At 42.9% G+C, this 12,346-nt stretch overlaps 1 protein-coding gene across 7 annotated transcripts in view; it reads right to left on the minus strand.

Moving 5' to 3' along the window:
- Window positions 1-988: 988 nt before the first annotated feature.
- Window positions 989-12,346, minus strand: part of MTCL1 (microtubule crosslinking factor 1) — a 100,439-nt gene continuing 89,081 nt past the window's right edge. For 6 of the 7 annotated variants that reach the window (XM_085220799.1, XM_085220796.1, XM_085220793.1 and 3 more), the window contains 3 exons: window positions 11,404-11,435; window positions 8,660-10,220; window positions 989-2,203 (listed from right to left, as the gene is read on the minus strand). In XM_085220799.1, coding sequence (XP_085076925.1) covers window positions 1,994-2,203; window positions 8,660-10,220; window positions 11,404-11,435 — 1,803 coding nt within the window. In that variant the 3' untranslated portion in view covers window positions 989-1,993. Of the gene's footprint in view, window positions 2,204-5,096; window positions 7,154-8,659; window positions 10,221-11,403; window positions 11,436-12,346 lie in introns of those variants that run through there. The other variant, XM_085220795.1, reaches the window with a different exon arrangement.

A 12,346-nucleotide genomic window follows, 5' to 3' on the forward strand; every position in this document is an offset into this window, starting at 1 on the left:
TAGTCACAGACCTAATTTGTGGCAGAAATAAGACCTCAAGCAGGTGGAGCTTGGGAGCTGTCCCAAGAGTTGGGGTTTGCTCTCATCTAACAGCTGAATTAAAGTTCCTAGAAAGCCAGCAGCAGGACAGGATGAGAAGGACTTAACGCTCAGCAGAGCTAACGAGGAAGGCTTCTAGGGATCCCAGATGGTGTTCTTAAGTAAACGAGCATCAGAAAGCCTTGGCAAGGGAAATCAAGCGGGAATGAGCCACTTCAGCCCTGAGATAACTAGTCAGAGCAGACCTGAGGCTCCCAGAGAAAGTGTGTGGCCAAACAGATGGTGCCAGGCAGAACTGACAGGGAGGTTCCCCCTCGTAGGAGGGCACTTAGTTCCCAGTGCTAGCCACTTGTTTTATGCAAGTCCGATGTGGACGTGACATAAATTTGCACTAAGATTAGACAGAGGTTTTTGATACCTTATTCAGCTGGCTGTTTCTCACTCACATGAATGACAGAAAGCAACAAGCAATATCACCTCAAGAGGGATTGAGGAGATAAGCCCTGCTATCTCAATGAGCAAGCTATTATGCAGAGTTCAGTGAAGAAATTTGGAGACCTTCCCATGGCCCAATTCAGTACTTCTCGCATGAGTCTCCGGAGCACAGGATATTTGGCTTTGCCACGGTTTATTTCCTGTCATAGAACCATTAAGGTTGGAACAGCCCTCAGTGCCATATCCATACAGTTCTTGAACACCTCCAGGAACGGTGACCCCACCACCCCCCGAGCAGTCTGTGCCACTCTTTCTGAGAAGAATTTTTTTCTGATATCCAGCCTGAACCTCGTCCGGTTCAACTTGAAGCCATTACCTCTCATCCTGAGTGAACAGGATAAAGAAATATTTTCTTCCCCTATGAATAAAGGCAGAGTTTGGGAGCTGCTTCTCCTAAGTAAAATGAACTTGGGAAGTACCATCAGAAATAAACACCAAGAAGCCCTCGACCAACTTGTAAATACTGAGGGTTTTATTTCCACTTCACATGGTCTCCGACAGACTCCTAAACAAGGCCAGTTACAAGTTGGTATGCCCAGAGTTCTCAATGGTTTTCCCAAAATGAAAGAAGTTCTCAGTAAACACTGTACATAGCCAGTTGAACTGCTAACAATAATTTAAAAACTCCTTTTGTATAGTCAATGCAAGAATATCAACAATAAAAGTACAGTACAGGTAAATTCACGACAATATTACAGTGGAACAGATGGACTCACGTTTATGTGACGGCAGAAGTACAGTAGCAGTATGTACATGCACTAAAGTGCGAGGACCCAGAGGCATGCAAGTCAAGTATCGTAGGTGTATTTTACAGCTAACGCCATACGACTTTCTGAGGCATTCTTTTTTTACACTTTTTCTTGTGTTTACCTGTATTCCCCTCCATTTCAGCTAATACAATTCTAGTGAACTAGCTTAATGGCTTTCTTCACTACTTAAAAGGTATTGCTTCAGACAGTCGAAGCACCTTTAAGAAACTTACATTTAAAAACTGATAACACTGACATTAAAATAGAATAAAATTAACTTAAGACTCTAGTTTCACATGACAAAAACAAAAACAAAAACAACCCAAAAAACCCAAACTGAAACAGAAAAAATAACAGTGCAAATATAACCGAAAGGCAGTCAGTATTTGGAGAGAGCGTGAGCACGTATTCAAATTCCCTTAAAACTTAATTTACATTTTATTTTAAATCTTACTTTATATCGTTTTTACCTTTTTTTTTTTTTTGTTAATATACTGTATGTAGAAAAGATGGAGACAAAAATAGTTTTCTCAGCTATGAAAAAAAATTAAGTTATTACAGGCACATTAACTGTTTCATTCTAGAAACACCTCGGTTTCACGGGTCGGACATTCAGCAGCTGCGTTTGAGAACATTCTTTGACCTCCACTACGGGACTTCTCCGTCAGGCCCCCTGCAGAGGCCAGCCCTGGCGCGGTGCCTGCAGCCGCTCACGCCGACTGGTCTCCCTGGCTCACAGCCTCCGCTGGCGGCTCCTTGCCTCCACTTTCCTTTGAGGAAGTCAGGTCTCCAGTTGACTGTGAGTGTGAGGCAGTAGGGGAATGTGAAGCCCATCGGGATGGTGGGCGCCGGTTCGCTGGTCTCTCTGGCCGGGAGAAGCAGGGCTCAAGGGATGGGGCTAGTGCAGAACAAGGCAGTTCCTTGGCAGCCAAAAGAGCAAAACAGTGGTTAGTGACTAGCATTAGAGGCCACCTGGATGAGTAAAGAATTAAAAAATAAGTAGAATTCAAGCATCTGTCATGTCACAGGACAAAAGCAAGCAGTGAACGTCTTTCTGTGTACGGGCTCCGATATTTGTGTACATGTTCATGATTTATGGAACAGATAAGGAGAGAATGAAAGAAAGAGGTCTGGGATGAACTGAAGTAGCAGACAAGCTTCCATTTACTAATTCTTTCTGAACTAGAAAAATACATTTGCATGATAATATCATAATAATGCATTATACTCATTGCATTGCTCCAAGTGTAGGCCAGGTCTGGCATTTGGAAGTGAGGTGAAAATCAACTACTGACTCCTGTCTGCCTCAGGTTTCAGACTCACATGCAGGAAAGACTTCTTAGTAGAAGAATAACGTCTGTAGGACCAGCTGTGACCACCTTCAGCTGGATTAAGGATGAGGCTTACCTCTAAATTTCAACTTCTGGAACATCACTCCTCACTGCCAGCTGTTTTTTGCTTGAATTACAGGAATCAGTGTTACTGTACATTAAAGATGACATTTTCAGAAATGGAGGAAAACTGAAATTATATTTCTCCACCAGTTTTCCACTGTTCAGACTACTTGTCCTACTAGATATCATAGAAATCATATGCACTTGTCATTTTTAACACTGGCACTAGGTTGATAATTGCTTCTTGTATTTATGGGCTCTGCTAACTGCACAGCCAGGCTTCCTGCCTGACTCTCTGTTGTCACTGCATCAAGGTGACTGACTGTGGGAGCAAGCTTGGCTTGTAAAGTAAAAATTCTGAATTTCTCTGCATACTTCTGCATTTATCAAAACAAGTCAGAGGAGTCTGTCAATCTACAGATCTGCATACATTGAAGAGAGTTAAATAAATATCAGTCTATAAAACAGAATACAAGCTGGTGGTAAATGAAGAGAGAGATCAGGAGTGACACAATGCAAAAGACAAGCTCTGGCACAGTAAGCCAAAGGGAAGCCAAGGGAGGAGTAATACAACACAGTCGGAAGCAGCAGACTCGGTGCAGAATTTCAAACAGAGAAGGGAATGGAGAATATTGGGTTAGGTAACATGATATGATGGGCAGTGAACAAACATGGTGATATGCCATCGAACTTGGTTGGGCTGGGATGTTACATGACAGATAATGATTTCAAAGACATGGAGCAGTAGTACTGGAAATGGAGCCTGTGCAGGTGCCTGCAGTCTGTGGAGAGTGCCTCAGAGGGTTGGGACAGGGAAGCCTCTGTGAAGGGCCAGAGCTCAGTGTCTTTGAGCAGTACGCGACCAGCTCAGCTGCAGCCCATTGCCAGGCAGAGCCGTGCCTCTCAGCTCTCAGTGCTGGGCAGCAGGAGCACCAGGCGGGCGCTAGACCATGGCTTCGGGCCTACACATGCATCTTCACTGCACATCCTCTCCCCCCAGCCCTGTGCTGCAAGCGCAGACATGGCCCTCGCTGAAACATAAACCAGTGCTAAGGAGAAATCTGACTCCATGTCCTTACTTCACCCTATCCCATTGCTCCTGGGGTCTGAGAGCTGCCACTCATTTTTGGAATCTGTATGCATAGCCGTTCCTACTGGCCATGCAACATGATTAATCCAGGCTGTGTGATTTGTGGGCTTTGCCTTTGACTCCCTCTAACCAGAAGCTTAAAATGGCATCTTTATAGTGCTGCTTGCTTCTGGCTGCTTTATCCTGGTTTCACAGCAGTAAATGAGAGTCAGCAGTGTGGTAACAATATTTATTTCCACTGCTGCCACCCAGTTGGTAGGTGTCTTTAAAGCATGGAATGGTTTGGATTGGAAGGGACCTTAGGGACCACCCAGTCCCAACCCCCTACCATGGGCAGGGGCATCTCCCACTAGATCAGGCTGCAGAAAGCCCCATCCAACCTGGTCTTGAACACCTCCAAGGATGGAGCATACCCACAGATGTTGGCTAGCTTGTTCAGAATGGCAGGATCAGGCTTATCCTATCTTCTTAGTGCCATGCACTTGCCCAGCACAACACCATGCTACACTGCCAGCTTGCAGAGGAGGAACCAACAGCCTAGTGCTGTAGGTATCATGTTGGATGCCAAGCAGAACCCAAGGGCAGATGCTAACTTTCTCAGAGTGTATTAAGGAAATCAAGCCATGTAAAGGGAACTGTCAGGAGTGGTTTTTGAACTCCCAAATGTCCTCCCTTAACATGTGCAGCTGCAAGAACTAGCAATGTTGAAAAAATCTGACGTCCTAGGAGTGATTTACTTTGATGGTTACTTGAGGAGTGGGTGGAGAAGCAGCACCTCTTAGCCTGGATTTGGGAAAGAAGGTTTCAGTTTTAGTTTCTAGCTATTTCCTAGGTCAGGCTGCCAGCCACTGTGGCTATGCCTACTGAATAAATACATAAAACAGGCAATTTTCTGGCTCTGAGGCTGAGTGAATGGTCCAGCCAGCCAGCTGGCACTGGCCAAAACTGGAAGCAGCTTAATGATGAAATATGACTGTCAGCCACAGGCTGGTGCTTGAGACCCCTTCCCCAGCCCTCTCCACCTGCTGCTACAGATACAGCCTAAGGGAACACAGCAGCCAGAAGCCCCACACAGGAGTGTGAAGTGATTAAAAAAAAAAAAGATGTTAAAAATCTGAATATCCTCCCAACATTTTTGGATACTGTAAACTGCTCTTCAAAAACAAAACAAAACAAAACAAAAAACTTAAAACCACAAAAACCCATCCACACAAATTCTGACCTGTGTCACTTCTCCATGACCATGCACACTCCCAGCCCATGCTAGCACAGGAGGTTTCCATTCTGAGCGCTCCCAGATCATTTTGTACAAAGGACTACACGGAGATGTCAGGTGAGCACCACTGTGGCTGGGGTCATTTATTTCCTTTCAATACCACACTTGTTCAAAGTGACCACTTTCAGAAAGTTGTGGAAACAAGGTAGAAAGGACTTACAGCAGTGAGGCAGGCAGGGTTAGAGTCCCCAGGGGGCAGTTAATAAGACAGTTTGGTTCTGGACAGAACAGACAGAAAAGAAAAAGAAAGCAAGTAGGTTGGAAAGAACTGTTTTAATCAATATATTTTTTTTTTCTTAAGAGAGGGTTTCATGCCAGCAAAGAAGTCTCCAGATGTTACCACCCATTCAGATCATGTTACCACTGTACCAGAGGGAAACTAATAATAAAACTAAAGGATAAGCCACCAGCAGAAAAAGATTCAGAAAGGAAGGAAGTGAACACATCAATCCTTTACAATCCTGGCACAGTCTAGAAGGACAGAGCATTAGACAATCCAAACATTTCTACTCAGCAGAGAAAGACATCCATTATCCTTTGCCAATCTTGATTAAGGCTATAGGAAAAATGATGTTACCATGAAATAGGAATAAAGCTGTGTCTTTTTTTCCTTCGTCTGATTTTGAGAGAGAATTTCTGCTTAGGAAATCTTTAAAAAGCAAAAAACCCACTTATATTTATGTTGCTCAGAAGCCTTTCTGAAGGTTTCATGACAACTCTTTGCCTCAGACTTCTTTCCTGTTCCTATTTAACAGTGACTCTGGGAGAGAGACTCAAACAGAGCAAAAGCTCTTTAATCCTGGCATCGCCTCCCCTTCTCTGCAACATTCCCCCTCCAATGCTGAGCCGTTCAGTAGCAAGTGCGCGTCCACTGCTCCGCCCTCTATGTGGATCCTTGGGGACGGTCCTTCCGCAGCGCTGTCTTCAGAAATGGGTCTGAGCCCTCTGACTGGGACAGGCGTGTCACCTCTGTCATTTATGCCCTTGCTAGTCAGAGGAGAAGAACACTCATGCTGCTTCTATGTTGTTAGTTAGGGAAAATTATTCTGCATTTTTTAATGGTAACATTTGTAAATCCCATGATATGCAAGTAAGATGGTGGTTTGGTGAATTAGCAGGGTAAGAGACTTCTAGGCTAGGCTTGATATGAATTTATTTGTAAACAGCTCTGGGCAAGTCAGAAAATACACTTATTATTGTTATGTATGCATATACACTCACACGCATACATACATATGTATGTGAATGTATAAATATACATATGAACTAGACTTCACATTGCAGCAGTAATATAAAAGTTAATTGCGTAACTAAAGCATCCAGAAGCTCAAATTAAGAAAAAATCACCAAGAGGTGCTCCATGCAAGTTTAAAAGTCATCAATATACCATGCTATGACTGCAGAAAAAAAGAAGGCGCCCTGTTGTGAGGTCACTTATCTTGGCCAGAAGCAAACAGGTGATGGAGAAGCTGTGCAGGGATCTGCAGGAGGGTGGCAAGGGGAGCACTGACACTGGGGCTGCCCCAAGCACAGCCTGCCTCCTCCTCAATCATCATGTGCTATGTTCAATGTTTTGTAAAGTATGATTTATGTGGCCAGGATAATACAGAAGTAACCCAAGGTATGTACAAAGTCTAAAGGCATTTGCGGTATTGTTTGCAGCAGTGAACCCACACTTCATTAAGAGCATATTATAAAGCATCAACTCACATAGGAAAAGATAAGCCTATCGTGTGACTGCCCATCACCTTCCTTTTCAATGCACCTGTGCATCCAGACAGCAGTCATAACAACTGGGTAAGAGTTGCAAGGAAGAGCAAAGCTTAGCTCTGAGGCTTGGAACTCAAAAAATTAGGCAGAAGATACTGAGAATTCACAAACAAGGGCAAATTTTTGCCAGGCTGATAGTCAATGAGATTTTACTAAACAGCATTGACGTAAATCTCTCCATGCATCAAACTCAGGTACTGACGCTGGTTGTATTTTGCCAGCAGCAATTTGTGGTGGTGTGGGATGACATCCATTTATTTGAATCTGCTGAGACATTTAAAAGATGCAGGAGGAAATCAAGAGTTTTCAGTGATGCCTGGAAGGCAAAGCTGAGTTGAACCTGTAAGAGTAAAGAATGTACTTTCTAATAAGGAGTTGTATGTTCTCGGTATTTCAAAGAAAAAACAAAATACATACATAGTGAGAAAGAGTGAAATAAATGAGTCTTTAGTTCATTCTGAGGTTTGTGCACAAAGCTTACTTTCGTTCATCATTACTTAAAATGTGCACATGGTTTTTTTTTAAATGTACAGAATTCCTTATTGACATCTGTTTAAACATAGGGAATATATCCTCAGCTTTGGATGCTCTGTTAGGCAAAAAAGATTGTGTCCCCTCAACAGCACCTACAAATGATCTGTTGATCATGTCCATCACAAGAAAGTTGCTTATACAAAGCAAAATGCAGAATAAAAGCGTCAGCACTCAAGACATGGGGTCTGTACCTTCCCTTGAGACTACGTGATGCAGGAGTGGTAGGGAGTAGACCCAGCAAGTCCCAGACAGCATTCTGGGACATCACTAGGGTCAAAAGGAGCTGTCCCAAAAAAACATTGGGATGCTAAAGGGAAGGCATGGAGCCAAGAGGATGAATTCTCCTGCCTGTGTCCCGGGGAACACACCAGCAGGACACGTGCCATTCTGATGCTGTACTACCAGCAAGAGCTTGGCATAACTCAGCTTCTGCAGTGCTCCTCAGGGCAAAACTCTCTCACACACAAGGTTTGCCAGAAACAGACTTAAACTTGGTAACTGAAAGAGCTTTGTCCATCATTACATCCTCTTTTTTGGTTGATTGATGTAGCACATTACTGGAAATGAGGATCTGACCCCTAGTACTTGGGAATACCTGCTGAGATAGATGATGGCTGGTACACTTGTGACGGTACAACAAAATATCAATATAAAGTTCCTAAGCACTAAGTAGGTTTATGCTTAGACTAGTTGATTATCTTCTTTTTCTTTTCCTTTTCCTTTTCCTTTTTTTAATATGATGAGGCAGCAACAATCAATACCAAATGCTATTTAATCACATTCATTCATACCATTTAATCACATTCACAGACCAGAGCCAAACTTATTCAGATATATCCAGAAAAGGTATGCTGAAGGCCCAGAAGTTTTGGTTCAGGATACTGAAGTAGCTATTTTTCATGCAAACTTGCTATCACGCACTGTTCTGTAGGAGAAAGAGCCTACCTTCCCATCCAGCATAAAAAAGAAATTTTCTCAGACCTAGAGACCCTAGAACATCTGTAATTCATGGTGTGTTTTGTAACAGAAATACCTTATCCCAGTAATTCAGGGGAGAACCATCTTTATCCTGTAAAGGATAAAGCTCTACTGATATTTTCAAGCCTGATAAGCTGTCAGGATAGACACTCAATTCTTTAACAAGTTCTTCAGAGATAATCCAATAGTTTCATGACTGGGATTTGCTGGCAGTACCATGCAGGACTAAGATATTCAGTGTAAACAATTGGCAGGACTGTAAGATACTTCATAATGCATTTGATCAAAGGAGAGTGCATTTAGCTATAGGAGGAAAAACAAACAAACTCATTACCTCTATGGACCCTGGATCTACTTTGACAATTTCTCCTGTGCTGTTGTCATTGCTAAGATTTGGTGGGCTGTGTGAAGGTAGTCTTCTCTCTTCCTTTAAGGCATGCTCCATAAGTTTCTTATTCAAGATCCTGGCAGCATTTTCTGTAAGTGTATACCCTGGAGGAGCAGATAAGTCCTGCCTGATACTTGTCACCTCAGTCCCATCTTCCTTTTGTGTCTCTGTACCCAAACGGAGAGGACTGGGTGATCTGCCACGGGCATTAATACATGGCTCCTGCAACGGGCCCAACTCTGGTCTGGGTTCTGCTGACCTGGATCGGCTGCTAGACCTGGGGCATTTTTGGAAGGTCTCATGAAAGGTGGGGCTATGGTCAATGATGTTGAACAAACTGGAGAGGCCATCATTGATGGTGGTATGGACAGGACTCTCCCTTGTAGTAGTTGATCGAGCCCAAGCAGACTCACTGAATCCTTTCTGAGGTGTGCCAGGCAAAGTCCTGTTATTTGGCTGGTCTGATTTGGGAAGAATTTTTCTTTGCAGCTTTGGAGAGCCATATTTGGGGGAGCAGCATGTGCGTTCAAACTTAGCTTGGACCTTTTCAATGACGGGGGTCACTTGCCTGCTTCTCAAGCTTCTGGATGGTGAAGAGACAGGCGTGGACCCCCCCTTTGGTGTCAGACACTTGTGTGGACTGCTGGTGATACTGCGCAGGGTTTCTGTCTGCAAGCCAACACTGATGGTCTGGGTGGTCTGTGTCCCTGTTGTTCTCATACCATTGGTTTGACACGCGGTGTCTTTAAACTGAGGCTCTCCTGAATTAGAGTTAGAGCGTATCGCATTTCGGACAGAGAAAGCAACCTCCTTCATATCATCGCTCATGTTTTTGGACATCTCCAAGCCGTGCAAGGGTGAGGCAAAGCCCACAGTAGTGCAAATAGGATGTTCAATGGGATGAAGACCATTCTCCAGAAAATCCTTATGGTGTTTGGTCAGGTCACAAGACCATCTTCCAAACATGTCGGAGGAAGGACCTTTTGTCTCAGCAACGTTCCCCATAGCTTTAGTCATAGAAAACAGGAAATCCGGCTCCACTTGGTTTTTCCCTTCACTGCCAGTTATCACTGAGTTATCAAACCTACGGACCACTGGTGGGCTGTGGAAGATCCTAACTCCCATTTTTTCAGTTACACCATGACTCCTTGTGGGCTGCTTCTGGCAGTGCTCCGGGCTGGTCATGGTGTTGGTTGTCATTGTGACGCTGGTGGTGAGGTACCACGATGAGGCCTGGAAGGGATCTGGAGTAGGATCATTCCCAGCTTTCCCAGATTCTGTCCTTTCTGTCCACCCTTCTGCAGGCTTTTCAGTGCCCCCCCTGTGATTCCTGGTGCTACTGTAATCCCAGTTTTTGTTGAACTCCTCGATGTATTTCAGATCGTCAGGAGACAAAGGAGGGGTTATGTCATCTTTGCTGCTGGATAAAGGCAAGTTTTTTTCTGGTAGAAATGGAGAAATATCCATTAAGCGCTGGAATTCTGACATGGAAGAAACGGACATTGCCCTGCAAAGAGGAACACAAGAGTACCACTCATAGCCTTGAAAATTCTCACAAAGCTACTATTTTCAACAGAAAACTGACTGAGAAAATTCAACTTTTACTATCTGCTTCTATACAAAACCACTTTAGCTTTCTTTTCATTTAGACCCACTTTTCTTGTTTTTTTTTAAATAGCTGTGAAATGAAAGCATTCCTGATATGTTATTAAAAGTACAGAACAATTTATTAATGCTTCTTAATTTACTGCTTTCTCATGGATTACTGCTTGGCAAATGTCTGAAATATGCAGCAGTAAGGTGCATTTCAGAAATATATTATCTACAGAAAACGAGTCTTTATGACAATATGAGGCAGATTTTCAAAGCAAATACAGAGCTTTTCAGACTTGCTGTGAAATCAGCAAGTCCACCCCCACTTCTGAGGCTGCTTGGGAACAGCTGAGATGCAGTTACATTTAACAGGCATGCTGTACTTTGAGAGAAGGGAGTCTATACATGACAACACTGGATTTTTGGTTTCCCATGCGTCACCAGTTCCTACAAAGCAATAGGTGCCCTACTGCTTCACTATAAGGAAAAATCAAACAACAAAATAATCTTTCTCAATGGAACTTCTTAAAAACAGAAATGAGTATAGTTACGAGAGTCAGCTCAATGAGGTCTCTAAATTTGGATGAGGTATCTTTTAATGGGTGTGCTTTTGAAGCAAATCTCCTACTCAGATGCTCTAGTTTGCATTTAGGGATAAAAATGACCTGGAAAATACTCTCCAGAAGCACAGGAAGGCACTCTAGGGCCAGATGGGCATTCAACCCATGAGATCAGACCAGAACTAGTTCAAAGCAAAACATCCTGGACATGCAGGAGTATGTCAGGTCCTCCTCACCAATGGTTTTCCTCTATATACCTATGTCTACAGGTCTGTACTACCTGATAACAAAGCAGCAGCATTGTGAACTTTCAGACAGTTCGATCTTTGTGCACCACAGCTGAATGTGGCCCAAGTTAATCGGAGCAGAACAGAAGCATATTGAGACAAATTAATCCCTGGCTAAATCCATTAATCTGGATTGCTGGCTGATTAGGAGGTGGCACAGCTATGCCTGGGGTCTGTGCTTTAGGCACAAGAGAGCCAGAACTCCGGTTATCTGACTGCTTGCTGCTTTTTTTCTGCAAGTTTTATTCACCTTTGAAGATTTCCTTTGTGTGTTTCTTCCTCCTGAAGAAAAACAAAAACAAACAGTGTAAGTCATTTCTGAACCTATTTGTGGCATTAACTTGTGGGTATGCTGTCATTCACTTCTAGGTGGTTCCACCAGGTATGTCTGGCTTTAAAAAGCAGCTTTCTCTCAGATAGGGAATCTTAAACTGCCTCTGAGAATACTCTTCCCTTTGCACATAGGCAGCAAAATGGTCAATCCCATTAGGATGACAGCCTGCACACAGAAAGCCTGTATGCTACAGCCTTGAACCTATACCTATGGAAAAACAACAAAAACAACAACATTTGTAGCTTCCTTCCATTTGCAATTTCCCCACTTGGCACTCAAACAGAAGTAAGCTGCAAATGTCTTTTTTTCTACGTGTACAATGTATTGTTTTGGACTACTTATTTGTAAGCGAATGTGTTCGTGGAATGAATCTGCTTCATGTCAGAGGCCTTGATGTGCTGAAATAAGAGATAAAACATGATCCTTTGACATAAGATTGCAATATATGTTTTTTAGGAACCATCAAATGGCACCATTTGAAACCCATTAAGATAGCTATATTAAATGCGTGGGAAGACTATTACTTGTTTCATAAGGGGAATCCCTACAGTTTGCTAATGGCATTAAGATATTTTTATGGCAATTACTTCTCTGTGACAATTAGCTGTTGGTGGTTTTTTTTTTTTTTTAATAGATACTTCTGAAACAACTTCTTTGCAGTCATTGTTTTAATTGTTTACATTTCTAACAAAACAGGAAATACAAAATACGATCAGGAATAAAAAAGAGTATTAGTGCTTATTATTTTTATACAAGCTCATGAATTCAAGTCCACTGCCAACACGGAAGCGTATTTCTCATTATAATTATCCAAAAAGAGCACTGTTTAACTCAGCAAATACCCTTTCGGTATTTATCC

Source organism: Meleagris gallopavo, chromosome 3 (assembly GCF_905368555.1).
Source record: "Meleagris gallopavo chromosome 3, MGAL_WU_HG_1.1, whole genome shotgun sequence".
Classification (NCBI taxonomy): Eukaryota; Metazoa; Chordata; class Aves; order Galliformes; family Phasianidae; genus Meleagris; species Meleagris gallopavo.